At 36.9% G+C, this 20,813-nt stretch overlaps 1 protein-coding gene across 2 annotated transcripts in view; it reads right to left on the bottom strand.

Moving 5' to 3' along the window:
• Window positions 1–20,813, bottom strand: part of csmd1a (CUB and Sushi multiple domains 1a) — a 696,936-nt gene that overhangs the window by 70,507 nt on the left and 605,616 nt on the right. For both annotated transcript variants that reach the window (XM_073872919.1, XM_073872920.1), the window contains exons 43-49: window positions 17,436–17,613; window positions 15,260–15,405; window positions 14,708–14,788; window positions 14,500–14,611; window positions 6,780–6,970; window positions 4,956–5,102; window positions 854–1,042 (exon numbers count right to left, since the gene is read on the bottom strand). In XM_073872919.1, coding sequence (XP_073729020.1) covers window positions 854–1,042; window positions 4,956–5,102; window positions 6,780–6,970; window positions 14,500–14,611; window positions 14,708–14,788; window positions 15,260–15,405; window positions 17,436–17,613 — 1,044 coding nt within the window. The remainder of the gene's footprint in view (window positions 1–853; window positions 1,043–4,955; window positions 5,103–6,779; window positions 6,971–14,499; window positions 14,612–14,707; window positions 14,789–15,259; window positions 15,406–17,435; window positions 17,614–20,813) is intronic.

Below are 20,813 nucleotides of genomic sequence, written 5' to 3'. Positions count from 1 at the left end.
TACGAAAAGTAAAAATATCAAGGTTTAAAAATACAATAAGCCCATTTTTCAGAGATGTCAAAGTAGCTTTGGGTCAATTTAAGAGTTAACTTTTTATGCAATTCCTTTGATTTTGTTATAAAATGTGACTTAGAAATGCTTTTGTGAGATTAACGTGAATAGAGCTATTAGATTTTAATTGGCTTTCAGTTCTGCCAAACAAAAGTTATAAAGGAAAAGCTCTTATTTCTCCAATCTTTAAAACGACTACTTAAGATCTTCACATATAACCTCCCTCAACCATAACAGGTGGAACAATTAGCCCCACATACAGTTCACTCGCTCGCTATTTTTATGCAAGTACACGCCTTATCCGCAGACGTCTCATCTCACTAATGAACGCGCTGTGAACCTCCAGGAGAGAGCGTTTTCTCTGACATCGCTCCAGAACAGAAAACACAAGAGGAGCAGGAGAGAAAGGGCGGGCGGACGGAGCTCCACGTAGGCTGGAGGATAAAATTAGCGCCTCAATAAAAGAGAAACGATCAGAGGAAAGCATGAACAATGAAATTAAGAGGACCCGCGACACATCAAACACATTCGATTACGCATCCGTCTTAGCATGACTGAAGAGTCGCCCATTATGACGTTGAGACAATAAAAAAACACTGGCGATCTCACGGCACACTCCTCGAGTGAAGTGCTGAATGGAATAAAAGCGGCTTCTTGTCGGGGCATGCGGAGGTGTTTTCGAGCGGAACGCCAAATGACACGTTCTGTCATTCTCAAAAGGCGGGCTGTCTGTTCGAGGCCATTTCCAGACATGTAAATGAGGAAACCGACTCAATGAGTGGCATTGAAGAGTCTGAGTTACCTTGACAAAGTGGAGCAGGATTGTCCCACTGGTAAAGGCCGTTGGGATGGAGTCTGCACGTAGCGTTTCTGTGACCCACCAGCCTGTAGCCAGAGTTGCAGTAATACTGGAGCCTGCTGCCTGGACGATCTCTCGCTCGGTTGACGATTCCTCCGTTCTTAGGTGGATTGTTAATGCTGCAGTACGCAGCTGTGGGCAAGAACAACACATTATTATTATTATTACAAATAGAGATTCTTATATGTTGGGGTGTGTATAATTTAAGCCCACATGACCACACTGTAAAATGCAGCGTTTTTGTCAAATCAACATAATTTAATAAGTTAAAGTAACATAAAATATAAGTTAAACCATTTCAACTTGTTTTTATAAGTTATGTCACCTTATCAAAGGTCAAAATTTAAAGTAGTACAGTAGGTACTTTTTTACAGTGCATATATTAACCCAATTAATACAAGAAATTAACTCAAATAAGTTATAACTACAGTATATGGTGTAGTGTTCATTTAATCTCATTTTGTAGTTATTACATTGTTTCATGTCAACATCATATGCAGGTACCCATCAACCACCCTTGTCCCTACATATATTACAAAACACAAAGTGTTTCCTAGAATGATACCTATCGAAAAAGATAGTTTTGCTTTTAACTCCTTGCTTCAAAATATTTAGTTGTGAATTCCGGTGTTGGGGGAAGTTACTTTTAAAAGTAATGCATTACAATATTAAGTTACTCCCCAAAAAAAGTAACTAATTGCGTTATTAGTTACTTTTAAGCTACTATTGCGTTACTTTTTTTACTCGGCCGAGGCTTGACTCATCATTCTTATGACTGAGAAGCTCTGCATTCAGAAATTGCATATTTCATCACAAAAATGTCAAGCTCTGGCCTGCCATCTCAGTTTCTGACTCAAACTATTCCTGCTCAGGTGCGCACGCATAGAAATTGCGTAATTCTACATGACTACATTCAGTTTAATTCAGTACATTATTATTTGCAAATCAAATTAAATAAACTAAAAAGTAACTCGCATTACTTTTTTAAAAAAGTACGGTAACTCAAATATTAATTTGTACATTCAAAAAGTAATGCGTTACTTTACTTGTTACTTCAGAAAAGTAATATTATTACGTAACGCACGTTACTTGTAATACGTTACCCCCAACACTGGTGTATTCTGTCGTCATTGTCACCCAATTCGAAACAATCACACATTATAAGATCTGATGCGTTTTTCTGCCCCTTTTGATTTCCATGATATAATCTGCTCTGATCAGCGGCTGTTTTTTAGCATCAGACGATGTCCGACAGTGGAAAAAACTGCGCAGATGCAGATTGGTGAATCCTTAATTGAAATCCATATTGACCACTAGCCTCACTGCTAAAGGTAAAGACTAGACAGTGGTGTTTCCATCCAAACCTGAAGAGAATCTTTTCAAATTTCACAACATAAGAAAAACAAACAAAATGTGAATTAGGTGCGTTTCCATCAAGTTGTTCAAGCGAATAATGTTGGTACTGGTAAACTTGTAATCAACAGTTAACAAAACAAGGCATGCTTACAAAATGGAGACCGGACTGCAATTATGGCACTTTCCTTTGCATAGTACCCCACGGTTTGGTTTGGTTTGGGTCAGCTTACTTTTGAGGGCTTTTCCACTGGGTACAGTACGTAGTACCCGATACTTTTTAGTACCACCTCAATTGGGGGTCCAAGCGAGCCAAGTGATACCAAAACGTGACGTGAAAACACTGTAGATCACTGATTGGTCTGAGAGAATCGTCACTACCAGCGCCATCGCTATAATGTAAAAGATTAGCTTTACCTTCATCCTAGCATGCGCTGTCTCGAGTAAACCTGTTGTCATCTGTGCTTTGCTGTAAGTTCCCAAACTCGCTTTTAGCGAAGAAAAACATCCACAGGTTGAGAATCAGGAACACCATAACAGTTTTTTTCTGACTTGCAGTTTGTGGCGGCACATTCGCGACGCGCACGTGCGCATAAATGCTTAAATGAGGCTCAGCGGAGTGCGTCGACTGAAGCTACGGGTGTTTGTACAGAAACTGTCATGTGAGACAGAGATACTGATAAACGCGATGTGCAAACATCTATTTGTGGTGGCCAATTTTAATTTTGTGGCGGACTGAGAAATAACGTTAAATGAAAATATGGGGATATTCCAACAACACTTTCACTTGTATGATGTCACAGCAGTAGGCAGCCCAAATATAACGACACGCCTATAATCCCTCCCACTCCGAAGTGTTACTAAACTCGATGGAAAAGCTAACCAAGCCAAATTGAGGTGAGCTGACCCAAATCAAAACGTGGGGTACTATGCAATGGAAAAGCGCCAATAGTTACGGTTGGGTAAGTTATAAATTTACTAGCAGTGCAGCTTGTAATTGCTGCAAACTGAATGCTGTGCACAGAAGAAGCAGCAATGCAGACTTTTTGATGAAGGCACTAGCAGCAAGGGCATTGCGACAACGTTGGGCCCCATGAATGGGAAAGACAGCGATAACAGAAATAGCTAAATGGTCAGTCCAATGGGTGTAATGTTCACTATGTCAGAATTTATTCTGCAAACACATTTCCATCTTTCATTATTCGCATTCATTCTTTTTCGCATAAGTTAAAAACCACCTCAAATGAGCGTAAAAACTTTTATTTTAAATTTGGGTTTTTCCGCCATGTGTCTTATGCGATACTTCAAAATCCGGATAAAATCGGAGTGATGAAAATTACAGTTAGTGACAGTTTCATGGGACAATTAAAACTGGGTTTAAGTTTGACTCTGAGATAAAATGTAAGAGAAAACTAGCATGATGGATTTGAACAGATCATTAGATTCTGATTTTAATGTAAAACAAAAACAAGTTTGCCCATCGTAAGAAGGAAAGCAGAAGCTCGTGGGATGTCGAAGCTTAATCTCACTTCAGACAGATCAAATCAAATGCATCATCACACTACAAGTCTGCCGAGAGGTTCGGTCTCGGCTGCGAGTGATTAACCAAACGTAGCGTAAAACATTCAATGCGGTATTGAAATCAAATTTTCGTTCACGAAAGCCCGACGGACTTAGCAACGCAGGAAAAACAAGGCGGGGCTTTAAGATGTTTGGTAGAGATAAAAGTTTGTGTTTAAATCCTCTCATTATTTCAGCTGTTTATGAAATCTACAACCATGGTAGCAACTCGGTGGGTTTGGAAAAGCAGCTCTTGAGTGATGTAACGCTTTCTCCTCCTGTCAACTCATGACCAAAATTCAATAAACAGGAAACACGGAGCGACACACACTGGAATAATGGCCCTGCGTAGGGCACGGCGTGTCAGAAAGATCAACTCAAATGAACGGAGAGAGTGTGAAACACTGACAGAGAGGAAGAGGTGAAAAGATGGAGAGTAATCATGACCACTTGGCTTGTGGCCGTATATCACGTTCGCCTGTTGGTAGAAACGTCTGGTTGAAACACAGCCATTGGTAGTTATTCACCAAAATTCATTACAAGATCTTTGACCTCCATTATATCAGACTTTCCCCAAAGAAAGGCAACATCTAGTCATAGTCTAATAAGCACTAACTTTAAGGTGACATGATCTTATCCATTTTCATCCAGAACAACATACTTGGAGAGCAAAAATTTGCGTATTAATTCACTCTGACGCCCCAAAATCTAATGAGCTGTAAGCTGCTGACATTGAATGTATGCTTAAGGCACCTTTCCCTAACATTGAATCTATGCTTAAGGCAATCCCAGAACGAAACTAGTGTTAAAAAGTTGAGTATCCCACGTACTTGATGGGATGAGCTCTTTGTGTAATGCACCGGGTTCCCGCCCGAGGTTCTGTTTTAGTTAGGATGCTGCTTTAGAAAGTGTAGGCAGCTCAGTAGATGTTGGAGTAGAGCCAGAGTGAAAGAGCAATATTTTCTCATGCCCGTATGACCGATGTGCTGCCCTATATTATCGAAAACACTAATACACTATACACCGATAATATCATTTCTCATAGCACTTGGCAAATGCGATACATATTTGGACAAATTCGATAACAAGCCCGTAAATTTTATAGATCCAATCAGGGAGACGGTTATCAAACCTGTGTAGCGTATTTTAAAGCCCTTCTTGCTGGTCGCATGATCGGTTGACCATCTGAGGTACAGCTGGTTTGTCTTGCTAGTGAAATTCAATTGTGTGGAATGGTTCCCACTCAAAGCCACCAACAACGGGCTCTGTCCAGATGGCCCTGGTAAATTAAACATCACAAACACAACAAATAAAGCAAAATATTTCAAACCATCTGCTGGGCACCAACCTGGCACATGAACTTATTTTATGAGCAAAAGTTTATATGAAAGGTTATGAGGGAGCAAACAATGTGTACAAGGTTTGAGAATTGATTTTTATGCAGAATCAGATTAAGAAATTAGAATCGAAGTAGATTAAGGGGCCAGGTTCAACTTAACTGCATAAAACGCATTATTATTTTTCTTAAAGGGATAGTTCACCACAAAACAAACAAATTTTTTTTATTTATTCATCATTTATTCACTCTTATGATATGATTGGTTTGGTTACATTTCTGAAAATATTTTAATTTGTGTTCATCAGAACAAAGAAATTTGGTAGCACTTTATTTCACAGTACGTGTACTTACCTTGTACATACATGGTAAATAAGTTGTACTTACCGACAAATGTGTGGTACTTACTTTTAGTTATCTACATAGTAATTAAGTGGTAGCATTACTGTACTTACCAGTGGTACAAACTTGGTTGTTATTATGTAACACTGTGATTGTGTTAATCAAACGTAATCTAAGCTCCCCGGTTTTCATTAAAAATATCCAAAAATGGGCTCTGAAGACAATTGAAGGACGTGGTTTGGAACGACACAGGGGTAAGTGATTTATGATCAAATTGTAATTTTGGGGTGAACTAAGCCTTTAAGGCATAAAGAATAAAACTCTACATTATATAGTGTAACCAAGCGTGCCGCACAAGCCCTGAAAAGTGAAGCCAAAACGTATCGATCACCCCCCAGTGACTGGTCCCAGTATAGGTCGTAAACCCCACCTCCCCATGTTATTCAATGGGACCTGAGACCGACTATTAGAGACCTAACAATTTAATTATTTAATTTTTTTCCGAAGCTGGTTTCTGTCATTTACTGTAGTTATTATCACGCTAATGTAAATTCAAGTGTTTGTTTTTAAAATAAGTTTGTTTTTAGTTCGTTTTTATTTAATGGTATTAAAACAGTGACAGCTGTGATACGCGAATTCTGTGAGGGCGGGCCTTGATTTCGCGGCTTTACTTCCTGCTCACTACTGCACAGGATTGGTCCCGAAATCGCTACTGCGCAGACTCAAGACCCAAGATGTCAGCGCCGTATTGGGACAATGGCGACTTCACTTTTCACCAATGGAAAGAGCGACAGGCGTCGTCCATATTTTTTTGTCTATTAGTTTAACACTTGATTTGAAACATACAACATAACCGGAATATAGTCCAATTAACAAACAACTCGAAATTAACATCTGATTTTAAACTTTTAGTTAGTCTAAGTTTTTTATTTTTTTATTTTTTGTTTATTTTATTTTATTGTTTTGTGTTTTATTTACTCTTTCCTTAAAGTTGTGCTTTGTTTGTTAAGATTGTTTGTTACTTTATATTATGTTTTTGCCCTATTGTAATCGTCTGCAAAGGCACAATAAAAACAAAAAACAATCTGATTCAATTACTAATCCGCAAGTTATTTCTTTCACTAATATTATAGCCTACTAAAAGGGTATTGTTATGTGTATGTAAGGTTCATTAGACATAAAGCAGTTTAATTATTGACTACATGATGTGTAAAGATTCATATTTCAATGATATAATTTGAGATAATAAAAGTTTGCTTTAGCATAAAAAAAGTTTACCATCAAAGATCTCCAGTTCATCAAACTGTTTCTCACTCTGGAACATTTCCACATAAATGGCGATGGTGAAGGTTGGCAGCACTCGGATGATCCAGGAGCAGGTCTGAGAATTGGGATAGTTTTTTGGGAACCCAGGACTCAGGATCACTCCAGAGGAAGCGGAGCGCTCCTCGTTCGCAGGACACTGAGCTGTAGTATATACAAAGCAAAAGCAGGAATCGTACCTATTAGTAGCAAATAGCAATGCATTTACAAAACACAAGACGCAAGCTGTCTGAGTCTCCCATTACAAAGAGGAAAGTTTAAAAACTTTCTTTAACATGCACAGAAGCTTCTCCTGGTTTCACCTCAGGGGCTGTTAGCTGTGGTTTGAGAAGCTACAAAGTAAGCTGGAGCTTTGTGTTAATCCAGCTTGTGAGCGAGGAGGTGGAGGTAACAAACTAGGAGAATTTCTTCATGGCATTGTACAGAAAGTACAGACATGGCGAACTACTCAGATTTACAGCTAAAAGCCCTAGTGAGAAGTTGAATTTCATTTTTCCGTCTTGCTCCCAAGACAGCTGTCGGCTACTGTCTGTTTGTTAAAGTACAACAATGCAAGGCTTTCCTCTGGGGCATTTTGTGCCGCCTTTTCATTTATTACATTTTTACAGGCTTTGACTGCAGGCGTCACACTAATGATCCAGCATCATTACTTCAGATGCTTAATATCGAGCTGTACAATTTTTAATGTAACACCAAAAAGCTAAAACTTAAAATATTGCGAAGTATTACTGGCAGCTGTTTGCCAGTGACTTACTGTATATTTAAATGTATGTTATTTACTGGCAACAGTTTGTTAAAGATGCAATTTGTATTATTTGCGCCGCTAGATGGCGCCAGATCAAATCAATAACAATGACGTTGTTTAATGACGCTCTGAAGCAGCGTGGAATTATGGGATTTGTAGTTTTTAACTCAACCGCTGATGGCCATCAATCAGACGAGAACGAGAAATCACGTTGACGGATAAGGTAATCAAGTCTTATAAATGTTGCATTTGATGACATCGTTTATTTCATTATGTAAGTTTACATGTGATGTTCAAAACGAAATTGTTAGTCATAGATGTTACAGTATTAGTCCAAATTTGATGGTTAACACAGCACATAATTACGTTTTCAACTTGCTATCTACAATGATTTTTCACATTATATATTGACAGTACAAATCTTATTGTGAAGTGTCTTAAAATGACCATTTATATTGCTGTACAATACCTCTTGATGTGCATATCATCCGTGGGAAGACACGCTGATTACAATCTACACACTAATGTTGTGATCGATATGATAGCATACGATTTTTGAAGGGTTACGAATCAAAACTCACCCATCGCGTAAAACACAAGCAGGATCTGAATCTCTGTCTAGTTAAATGTTGTCGCGAAGCTCGCTCCATCCAGATAATGCAACACCAAATTGATCGTCAATCTTTCTCTCGTTTTGTTCCAAACTCTTCTTGGGTCGTTGGGTTGGCCCGTACGCTTACGGCAGCTGTCTTTACTGACACAACCAGCGGCAGACGGTAAAGAGTTATCCATAAGTCCATAAGCAAGCGCGTAGCTATGCTAACGCATAGTTCCGCATTTTTCCACAACACTGGCTGCGTCCGAAAACTCAAGGCAGTGACTTGTTGCCTCGCTGCCTCATGAGGAAATGACTTCGGAGGCATGAAGGCAGCTCACAGAAAGGCTTTCGGACACACTTCAAAGGCAGCGTGTTTGAAATATAAACAGAGAGCGCCTTTGTGATAACTAATCACATATTTGAAAACTACAATACTAATTTCTCGCTAGAAATGCAATTAAAATGTGTAAAAAGTGAAAATATACGTTTATTTACACTAAATTTGTGCTCCAGTCGCTTCCTTGGCCGCCATTTTATTTTTTCGAACTCGGTCACTGTTGTCATGTGGTTTTTACGTCAGTAAAGGCGGTGACAAAGGGTCACATGGATATTAACGTCATTGACAGGAGACTGCACTGCCCCGTGTCAATGTTTTGAATGGAAATTTTCTCACGATTTACAAGTAGTTAAAAACATTACAGATATTGATAATAATCAGCTGGACAAAATATATAACACTGGCCTAGTGGTTTTTGGACATTTTACTGCAAATATCTTACAAACTGCACCTTTAAAGTTAAATGAACATTAAACATTAACAAGTATTTATCTCTACAGAATAAAACTAAAATAACAGCCTCATGCAAAGCATTCTGGGAACCAAAATCTGAAGGAAAAAACAGAAATGATGAGGATTTTTGGTTCCCAGAATGATTTGCAAGATGCTGTTATTTTATAATTTTATTCTGTAAATATAAAGACTTGTTAATGTTTAATGTGCATTCATTTTAACCCTTGCATGGGAACCCAATAACCCTTTTCTTAGCACCAATTAACATCAGCCAAATTTGACCCGTGGGTTCTCCAGGGTTAAACAAACGGTTGCCATTAAATACCAAATTTAAATCTACAGTAAGTACTGGCAAACAGCTACATAACTACAGCAATTTTTTACAGTGCACAGTTTGACGATACCAACCCAATTTATGGAAACCTAAAAAGTATTTTGATTTATCCCATGTGATCTGCTTAGACCAGAGATGGGAATAATCTGAAACGCCATAATCTCTCGAGAATTTGTACATATTTTACGAGTTGGCTAATTCGTATTAATTAATACAACCACATTCGTAAGTTTTGGTACTAATAGGCCTTAACCCCTGTGATGTTCGGGGTTAGGGGTTCGGTTTCATTGTTGTTTTTCATGAGAATCGTATGATATTGCACGATTATTAATTAGAAATATGGCCAGATTGCCCAAGACAAGCGTGATGATGTTACGGGCCAGCTGACAGATTTTGATTCAGTGCTTACAACAGTCCAAAAGTCTTACATGAGTTTGCGTGCATTAAATCTTCAGCTGGTTTATGTGATGTTATGAACACTGTTGCTTTATGAACGCTGATGGTTTATTTAGGTCACCAAAGTAATGTTTTTTAGCTAGAGACGTGTGCATGATGACGAATGATAGCCATTTAGATTTGGATATATTGTAAACAAATCTGTAATGTCTTGCGTCATATTCCATCTGTTGACATTAAGTTGAAGCTCTTGCAGAATTAAATAATAATTGTGTGGTTCTGTGTATATAATTTGCAAGAATACTTGACAACTTGATAAAGATTTTTTGTATTTTTCTTGTATATAAAAAGTTAAAATCTGTATTATTTGTCTGCAGGGAAGGTAAAATCTGAGCTGTACATTTTATTAGTTTTAAAAGCCTAGTTGCAACAAATAAACCTATAGAAAATAATTTGAATGTTTAAAAAAACGAAACTTTTCAGTCACTTTATAACTTTTGACAGAAAAGTTTTATAATTGGACCTAAAACTGTGAACACTCAACAAATGCTCGTGTTTGGTTTTAACTTCTCTCTTTGGGTAGTCTCTTTTCAGCCGTGCTATGAACACACTGCACCACATGCTGCTTGCTTTATGAATATTAATAACATTATGCCCAAACTCATTTTAAGGTGGACATTTGTAGGTGAGTGCTATCAAAACACATTACCAATAAAATTATTTGACAGAAACGTCTTGGTGTGAAGTTTTATCTTCAGGTTACAATATAAACCTATTTAAAGGTGTGTGTGTGTGTGGGGGGGGGTAAATTTAATAATTTATAGTTATAATGATTTCTATGTCCCTGAATGTGCCATTGCCACAATAATACATTACCAATGACACAAATCAGTAACATTGGACAGTATTCAAACATCACATCTCCAATTTCACCAGCAGTTTCATGCATCACTGTGCTTCATTCCTTGTCTTTGTGACTGTGATTGATAACTGCTGCCCTCCTATCGGTGAACGCAGGGACAAGAGGAACTGAGTTCTGATCTCTAGCCAATCATTTTTCACCTTTCTCTTATTCTCTTCACCAGAATCATCTACAGAAATAAAAACCTGCTTGCTATCGTTCTCTCTGTTTTTATCACTTCTCTACATTTATACATTTGGCAGACGCTTTTATCCAATGCGACTTACAGTGTTTTCAGCCTATGCATTTTATCAGTATGTGCGATCATGGGATCCAACCAGTGACCTTTGTGTTGCTAATGCATTGCTCTGCCAATGAAGCTACACACTGTAAAAAAGGTAAGATACCTGTTTGCCTTAAAATTTTGACTTAATTCATTTTTTTAAGTTAAACCAACAAATGTTTTATTACAGAGCAGGATTTGAATATCACTTCGTAGGTAGCATGCACACCAAAGCGTTTATCAGTCCCTCCATTAAAACGTGATTATGCGATCACATAATCAGCCAAAGCCTGCATATTTATGCGGTGGCCGCATTTTTAAAATACGCCGCAGTTTCGCCACATAAATTGCAGATTTCTGCTCACAAAATATGCAGGACTTGCATGATTTCATAATCAAAAAGTCACATATATCTTGGCAGAAAGTTGAAAAATGTTGCATTTCCTTCACACATGCGCAGCCATGTACTCTGTTGTCATGGGAATGTTTGGAAGTGATGTAATTACGTGACGTGAACATCAATGAAAAGCTGTTCACGCAGTTTTTGCAATTACATCGCATAAAATTACATAAATATCCCGCATATTCCATCACATTTTTTAAGAAAACAAGCTGCAAGCTCAACTATTTTTGCCTGCAACAATCACAAAAAAACTCTGGTTTATGCCAACGGCCAGCGTATGCTTTCAATTGTTTCCAATGGAAGCGCTGCACTTTTCAATGTCACTTCTCACTCGGCCATCCTATAACAGTGGAGGAGTGGTAATGCAAATATCACAACAACTAACTGGCCCATCGTTCAACGACTGATAAAAAAGCAGAAGTATCACAGCAATCAAAGCGTTCAGCTAACAAAAGCTGGCAAGTGCCTACAGTCGGCATTCATTCAGATGCATTTAAACGCTTTGGTGTACCTGCCCCCTTAGCTGGACTTTTAAAGCGAATCCCACAAAAACATGTGCAGGTCACATTATAACAAATCAGTCAATCAATTCATGAATAAATGTTTTGAATAATGGAAGTTAGGCCAATTTCTTATGCTGCGTACACACCAAAGGCGAAGCACTGCATTCCTCACTCTAAATTACAAGCAGAATTTAATTTTGTGCCATGCAAATTTTTCGCTTGAGTTTAATATTTTCAACTTGCACAAAGAGACACATTTGAGGCGAATAGCCATGTTTTTGTAGCAATCGCACCACCCAATACACGCCTTTCGCATCGCACGAGTTAACGTCTAAATAGTAAATGGACTGCATTTATATAGACCTATGGCCATCCAAAGAACTTTAAAATTTTTGCCTCACATTCACCCATTTACTCACTCATTCATACACCGACTTTCCGGTTTGTAGACAACATACATGAACCACTGAGCCACTGCCGTCTATTCGCGTCTTTGCATTGACTGCATGTAATCTACTTGCGCAAATTGCTGAATTCACGCTAGGTGTGTACGCCCCATAAGATTATTTGACACAATAAAAGGTTTTACTTAAGGACTTTTTTTTATAATTCAGGATTTTTGTTAACCCTCAGGGCCCTATTTTAACGATCTAAGTGCATTGTCTAAAGCGCAACATCTAAATGGGCGTGTCCGAATCCACTTTTGCTAATTTAACGACGGGAAAAATGGTTTGTGTGCCAAGCAAAAAGGTTTAGTCCTATTTTTTGTAATGGGAGTATTTTGGGCCTAACGTGCAATAAACCAATGAGAGTCTCAGCTCTCATCCCCTTTAAAAGCCAGTTGCGCTGGCGCTCTGTCTAATCCCTATTTAGATGACGGACTTTGTAAACTGAAAAACTAAGCGGAGGAAGAAGACCCCCAGTTTAAGATTAATGTTAAATAATTGTGTTGTTTTTCACTTGTATTGAAATTGTTTTTTATTAAAACCTTTAAAACCCGTTTTCTTTTAGTCATGGAAGTAAAAAGCAGGCTTTTAATTGCTTTAAATGTATGGCTATCCAATATCATCAAAAAATAATTTACAAGTATGTAAGAAAAGGTTTGTACTGTAAAAAAACTTTATTTGTAACAAACAGAAGATAAAGAATTTACAAACGGCTCTCCGCAAGGTTCAGCACTTGGACAGCGTCAGTTTTTTTTAAGCATTACTTAAAAATGTTTCTCATCTCACCATATCCACATTCATATACAATAAATCCGTGAGGTAGCATTTAAAAAAAAACATTTAAAAACAGATGCATTTGTTTAAAGCAAAGCATTTATTTACTTACCAGGCTGCAGGTGAAGCAGCTCTTTGTGCCTTCTAATGTCTCATAATTAGTCCTCATTTATGTCCAAGAGACTCAATAATAATCTTTTACATTTTAATCCTTTATTTTTTTATATTTAAAAGCGTTTTGTGCTGCTGCGCATTCATGTATGTGATAAGCAAACCCGCGTTATTGTCCCGTTTATAGGCGCATATTACTAATGCGCTCTTTAAATAACAAAAAACATATTGCGGCATTGACTTTAGAGCAGTCAATGGTGTAGTCTATTTTAATTGCCTCAAAATAGCAACGCACCAACAATGCGTCTGAACAAACTTCGTTTTCAGACAAGAACGCCCATGGGTGCAAAATGGGGCAGGAATGCATTTGCTTTTTAAACAACGTGGCGCTAATCGTGAAAATGATAATTGCGCAGTGTGGAAACTAGCAAAAGACACTTGCGTCTGTCAGGACTCTGCCATAAGAGTCTTGTTTTATATTTGTTTAATCGTGATGGCAGGGTTCTGACAGTCTCTTGTTTTATGTGGAGGCTCATGGCCTTGTGTATTGGGTTATGTGCCTCTGTTGTCTCGTTCCTAGTCCCCGCCCCCTTGTTCTCCTTGTTAATTATTCATTATTGGTTATCCCTCTCACCTGTGTTGCCCTCGTTTAGTTCCCCTATTTAATCTCCTCTTGTCTCTTGTCTTGTGCTGGTTCATTGTGTTCACATGTGTCATGTTATGCTGTTCTTATTGTTCATTCAGTTTAGTTTTTTAGTCTTGTTAATCAAGTTGTGTCAGTGTATTGTATAATCATGTTTTATGTAGTTTTGCCCTCTCGTGGGCTTTTGTTTCATGTTTGATGTAATAAATGTTCTATGTTCACTCCCCGCTATCGTCTGCGCTTGGGTTCTCTTGTCCTCTGTCCCAAACCCTGACAGCGTTGTGCATTGCGCCGGGTGTAAGATAGAGCCCTCAATGTTTATTCCCAATAGTTTTGTATTGCATGAAATAAAACATTAAAGAGTTCACCCAAAAAGGAAATTTTGTCATCATTTACTTATTTTGTTACAAACAGGTATACATTTCCTTGTTCTGATCAACACAAAGGAAGGCATTTTAAGGAATGTTTGCGACCAAACCGTTCATGAGCCCCATTCAATTCCATAGTATTTTTTTCCTACTATGGAAGTGAATCGGGCTCATAAATGATGAACAGTAACATTTCTACAGGTTTGTAACAACATGGGATTGAGTAAATGATGACAGAATTTAAATTTTTAGGTATACTATTCCTTTAGTAGACTGTAATAAGACTGTCGAGGGGAAACAAAGTAAAATAAATGTTCTAATGCAGGATGAACAGACTTAATTTGACATGTCAGTTTTGTGAGATTTATCTTCACTGAGCTTCACATGTTGGGGGTGGGCCTTCAAACTGCAAGTGAGAGTTCAGCTTACAGGTGACCTCATCATCGCCAACCAATGTGTATCCAGGAAAGCATCTGTACCTGACGATGTCACCTGTACAGGGAAATAACAGCTGAATCCCGCAATCGTTTTGCTCTCAAACACTATTTTTATTACACCAATTCTTGGAAAATGTCTGACAGTTCATACCAATTTCGTAGTCCTGGTCTTCATATAATATCTCTGCTTGTTCAACAGAAGGGGGAAGTGGGCATTTCTTGAGCCGATAAGCTGAGGAAATAAAAGGCATGTTTTGAAGCTCTTGATACACACTGCCTTTGTAAATTCAACAACTCGACAGAGTACGACTTAGGCAAAAGACATACGATGACGTGTGCGTTCCTGTGCATCAACACGATTTTCTCAAAAATAAAAGCACACGTCTATAACTCACAGATATACCAGACTTATTCAGAAGTTGGAGGTTTTGATGAAACACTAGTTCATTTTCACACTCCGATTTCTCACGCTGTTCAACACATGCCCGCAAGCTGACACTGTTATCAAAAAGGCCGAAAGAAGCTTCTATTTTTGACTCATCTAAGCTGCAGAAATAATGTGATGTCATCAGAACCACAGCAGTCATGTCTCCTTAGTGTATAAAAAAAGACGAATCTCATATTTCAAATATATTTCAAGGTGTACTTTACGGTATGCATTGCGCTTGGGCTGCGACATTTTTCATTTGGAAGAGAAACTAACCATGAAAATTGAGGACAAAGAATCCACTGGTGGAGAAGTCGCTGTGGAACCTGATAAGAACCTGGTTGAAAGTGCTGTAGGCTGACTCGAGGGCTGTGTTGCCGCTGAAAATCCCGAGCTGAGGGTAACTTTGCTCTGGGCCATCCCTGGAAGAGGGAAACACATACTGAAATTCCATTACCAAGTGTGATGCTCCAATTTAACAACAAAATAATGCCTGGAAATTCTGAGTGGTTGGAGAAAATTGATTTACTTTCACATTTATGGAGAGATTGTGCTGAGTGTTGAATATAAGCGTTACATTACAGACTAGCTTGAACACAAATAGCATAAATGATGACTTAACAGACTAGTCCACTTGTTTAGTGGCTATTGAAGATTAATGGAGAATATTACCTGAAAAGAGTCTGGAAATGTATATTTTCACCGTCGCTTCACTTCGTATTAATCACAGTGGCAGTGCTTCAGACTATTCAGTGAATATTATCAAGCACTCACAGCTAAACGCAACAAGATTTTCCTTTGTTTGTTTCTGTAATTTACATTCTAATTAAAAAACTTCAGTATATAAAATGGTTCAATAAAAATCGTTTATTAAGCACAGTCAGTCCCTATTTCTGATTACTGTGAAAAATTAATAATATTTTATATAACTTGCCTTCGATTTATGCTGTTTAATCTTTTAATCAGAAACAAATGAAAATCATATTTGAGAATAATGAAAATTACTAATGAAATAAACAATTATATTGTTTTACATTTCAGTAAAGAAAACACTGTTATAATACAAAAAAGTAAGTGATAGGCCTAAAACTATTTAATAACACTACTACTACTACTACTACTACTACTAATAATAATAATAATAATAATAATAATATGGAAGATGCATTATTATATTGCAATATTATTATTAGTAGTAGTAGTATTGCTACTACTGCTTATTATCAATACAATGTATTGTTAAAATAATAATAATAATAATATTAAAAATAATATGGACGATGCATTATTATTATTATTATTATTATTATTATTATTATTATTATTATTGCTACTACTTCTTATTATCAATAAAATGTATTGTTAAAATAATAATAATAACAGTAATATGGAGGATGCATTATTATTATTATTATTGCTACTACTGCTTATTATCAATAAAATGCATTGTTAAAATAATAATAATAACAATATTAACAATAATATGGAGGATACATTATTATTATTATTATTATTATTATTATTATTATTATTATTATTATTATTATTATTATTGCTACTACTGCTTATTATCAATAAAATGCATTGTTAAAATAATAATAATAACAATATTAACAATAATATGGAGGACACATTATTATTATTATTATTATTATTATTATTATTATTATTATTATTATTATTATTATTATTATTATTATTATTATTATTGATACTACTGCTTATTATCAATACAATGTATTGTTAAAATAATAATACTACTAATAATAATAATAATAATAATAATAATAATAATACTAGTAATAAAAACAATATTAATAATAATATGGAGGATGCATTATTATTATTATTATTATTATTGTTGTTATTATTATTGCTACTACTTCTTATTATCAATAAAATGTCATGTTAAAATAATAAGAATAACAATATTAACAATAATATGGAGGATGTATTATTATTATTATTATTATTATTGCTACTTCTTATTATCAATAAAAGGTATTGTTATAGTAATAATAATAATAATAATAATAATAATAATAATAATATGGAAGACACATTATTATTATTATTATTGTACTACTATTTATTAACAACAAAATGTATTTTTATAATAATAATAATAATAATAATAATAATAATAATAACAACTATTATTATTACTGTTGTTGGTATTGCTATTATTGTTATTATTATTAGTTAAAACTAGAGATCACCTCACTGTTTGGACTGTAAGGCTTTACAACCAACACAACTCAAATCTTGCTATGCACAGCGACCCCAAGAACAACTATTGGTAAACAAAGTGGCACTCGATCTGGGTAATGATCCGTTTTAAGCACAACAACAATAGTGGCATTAGTCTAGTTTCTCTGAGCTTAAATTCTTGTTTTCGTGCTCGTCTAGGTCTGATCTTTGCCAAACGAATCCTTAAGCGACTTTTGCTCACCAGACGGCGATGTAGTCAGTAACAGGCTCTGTCTGGAGCAGTGTGAAGTTGATGTAAACGCCATGACCGTGGGGCACTGTGATGAGCCAAGTGCAGTCCTGAGAGTCTGGGTATTCATTTGGGTAGTCGGGTGAGAAAATGGTGCCGTTTGGAGCCGTCACATTGTAGCCACAAGGAGCTGCATGGAGATGCAAACATTACTCGACCATGACTGCATTACTAATTTGTCTTGTTGAAAAATGCTTGGAGCTCAACCCGAGAGAGTGCTACAAATCACAATGAGTTTTTGAAAACAGTTTGTAGTGACCACAGCTATCAAACTCTAGAGAGAAACACGAACCACCAAAAGCAGTAATAAAGTAAGCACAGTAGCACCTTCCTAGTCTTTTGATGCTTTGACAGCCTTCTATAAAGAACACAAAGCATTGATTTTTAATTAAAGTTCTTTCACAAAAAGCTCCCAAATCTTATTCTTATTCAAACAGGCACATGCGAGAATCGGTGCTGCATCACTGGCGGCAAACTTGCAGCAACACATTGAATTACACTATTATTGTATTACATTTCAGAGAATCAGAAGGTTTTTAATGAATAACAAATACAATTCACACTAGGATACCATTTTAGGTGAAGATGTGTTCAAATATACAGCAAGTCATAGACTCAGTGTTGGGTAAGTTACTCAAAAAAAGTAATTAAGTACTAGTTTATAATTACATCTTCAATCATGTAATTAGATTACTGGATAAATTACTCTCTTCAAACAGTATTTAATTACGATTTTTTTTTAATCTTATTTAGTAAATGATACAAAGATACGTATCAACGTGTAAGTTCAAAAATCTGAAATTTGGCGGATTTCCGCGCTGCCTTAACCAATCAGGACCTTGCTGTAGTAGTGATGTGATTACAGGAAGCAAGCGAGTCTCAGCGGAGTCGCAGAAGCCCCTCCCATGACACAAATTTTGACATGAATGTCTTGAATGACTAGAATTTCACGCGCGGCTTTCATGCGGGAATGAAGTGAGTAAACTCAAAATGTTCAAGCGTCCAACTACGCACGTTTTTGCCGTGCGTAGTTGTGCCATTATGCTGCGTTTACACCAACCGCGTTTGAGGCGTCAAAATCGCGTCTGCCCCTTGAACAGTTTGAATGCATTCTACATCTACTTCGCTCTAGACTACTTCGCATCAAAGGCGAAATCCGCTTATTGTGGGAGGGGCAAGTGCTATGTGGTTGTCTGTTTGCAAGATGGCAGATGTTGATTGTGCATTTATCAAGAGAGTTACCGGTTTGTATTTGGTCACCTTCCAAACGGCGCGGGTCAATAAACGTCACGTAACTAAAGTGAAATGTGTATTTACAAATTACCAGGTTGCACAATGTCCTCACTGACACTCTTCCAAGTGAGGTCCTTTTTATTCCTGTCTCTATAGAAATAAGAACGTATGGACTGCTTATGGACAATATCAAGCGTTCCTTAATGTTGAATGAGTGACTCTGGGCAGGGCTGCCGCCACAGCAGCAGGCAGGCTCCTGATTGGTTAACGCGGCGCAAAAATCCGCTAAAGTTCAAATATTTCAACTCGGGCTTCAGCCGCAAATTTGAGTCAAACGCAAACACGCGTCAACGCGTCTTCACATTGACTTAATCTTGAAATCACTCGCGCTTGACGCCTCTACCGCGGCTGGTGTAAACGCAGCATTAGACTTTACATTTTGATGTTAAATCCACTATTGTATTATATATCATTGAGCTTGTTTACATGCACACCAATAATGCGAGTAAGGACTTAATCGCAGTAAGATATTTACATGACTGGAGCTAACCTCTTCACTCCTGTTTACATGCAGTTTTTATTTTCGGATTATTCACACATAGCCCAATGCAGAGCACAAATGATGAACTCACATATATGGTCCACTGTTTTAATTAACTTGCGTTAATTGACAAACACGTTGTTATGGATGTTAGGGGTGTCAACAATAATCGATTCGGCAATGCATCGCAATGCGCGCATGCACGATTCAGCATCGATGCAGCAAATGCCATAATCGATTATGTCACTGTTTATTTTCTGGAGATGACCGTGATAGACGGGTAAATAAAAATGCACCCTTTTCCGTGGAAAGTGGACATATGGGCACATTTCGGGTTCTATGAAGTTAGTGGGAAACAAGGCTTAATTACTCTGTGTGTAAAATTCTCATTTCAGGCAGGGCTCGCAAAATCGCTAGCCCGACGTCTCGTTTCTATTGTGAATTCCTGGCTGTCGGGCTCCCAAAATGTATGTCCACCCTGCCCGTCGGGCTATCTTGGGGAGGAAATAATATTTTAAATTTTTTGCTTTGTCTCAGATTTAGTTAAGTAATTATATTATATGTATTTCGGTGTCCTCTTGTCAGTCATTATCCTCACTTACCAAGTGAAACTGTCAGGAAATGAAGTGAAAGTAACTCATCCTCTAATGTGCACGTCTGATATGCGTGCGACCCTCTGGACGCGCTTCTCTTCATGAGCACCTGCTTGCGCGAACTCAAGTCATTTAATAAAATAACGTAATTTCATTTTTACCTCATAGACTAACATTGTTTTAGCGTTTATTTTTTCTTTCTTCAGTTAGTAACTTAAATATGTGAGAAGGAAAATATGTTTGAGTGATTTCCGATGGATTTGACACATCTAGGCTATTGAGAGTATGATGTTAGAAGCTGATAGGTGACTAAACAGCAGTGGTAAGATATGTTTACCTAAAGCGAATAGAATGTGTGTTTGTCATTTCGTTTTACCTCAGAGTCTAACATTAGGGGAACATAAAGGGAATTATGTGTATTCCTTTTTAATAAATATCTGCTTTAAGTCTTCTATATTGTGTTAAAGTCACTGGTTGTTTATATATTTGATAAAATACCATGTTATCTAAATACAATGTGTGATGTGTTGAGGTATTTTTATAAAAAATAACCTGTGTTATAATACATTCATATAATATTTCAGTAATATAACAATTAAATTATTCTAAGGTTATGGGAACGTTAAAATAACCTAAAAATAACATTAGGGGAATGTTTATTTTATTAAAGAAAACATTCCTGGCTAACCAAAAACCCTTGGAAAATAGGGGAACGTTTCCCAGATAGCACAGGTACGTCTGCAAGATGTCTGGTAAAGATCTGGAGATCTGGAATACATCTGGTGTGTAAAAACATCTTATAAAGGTCTTAGAAAGAGCTGCTTTACATACATTCTAAATCAAAAACGTCTTGCAGACGTCTTCAATATGTCTATATGACATCTTTTAGGAAACATCTCAGAGACGTATTGCAGATGAGCAAACAATCTAAATAATACGTCTTGCAGATGTAAACGCAGACAT

The sequence above is a fragment of the Misgurnus anguillicaudatus genome, chromosome 11 (assembly GCF_027580225.2).
Source record: "Misgurnus anguillicaudatus chromosome 11, ASM2758022v2, whole genome shotgun sequence".
In the NCBI taxonomy this organism is placed as follows: Eukaryota; Metazoa; Chordata; class Actinopteri; order Cypriniformes; family Cobitidae; genus Misgurnus; species Misgurnus anguillicaudatus.
This window is presented reverse-complemented; position numbering and strand designations above follow the sequence as displayed.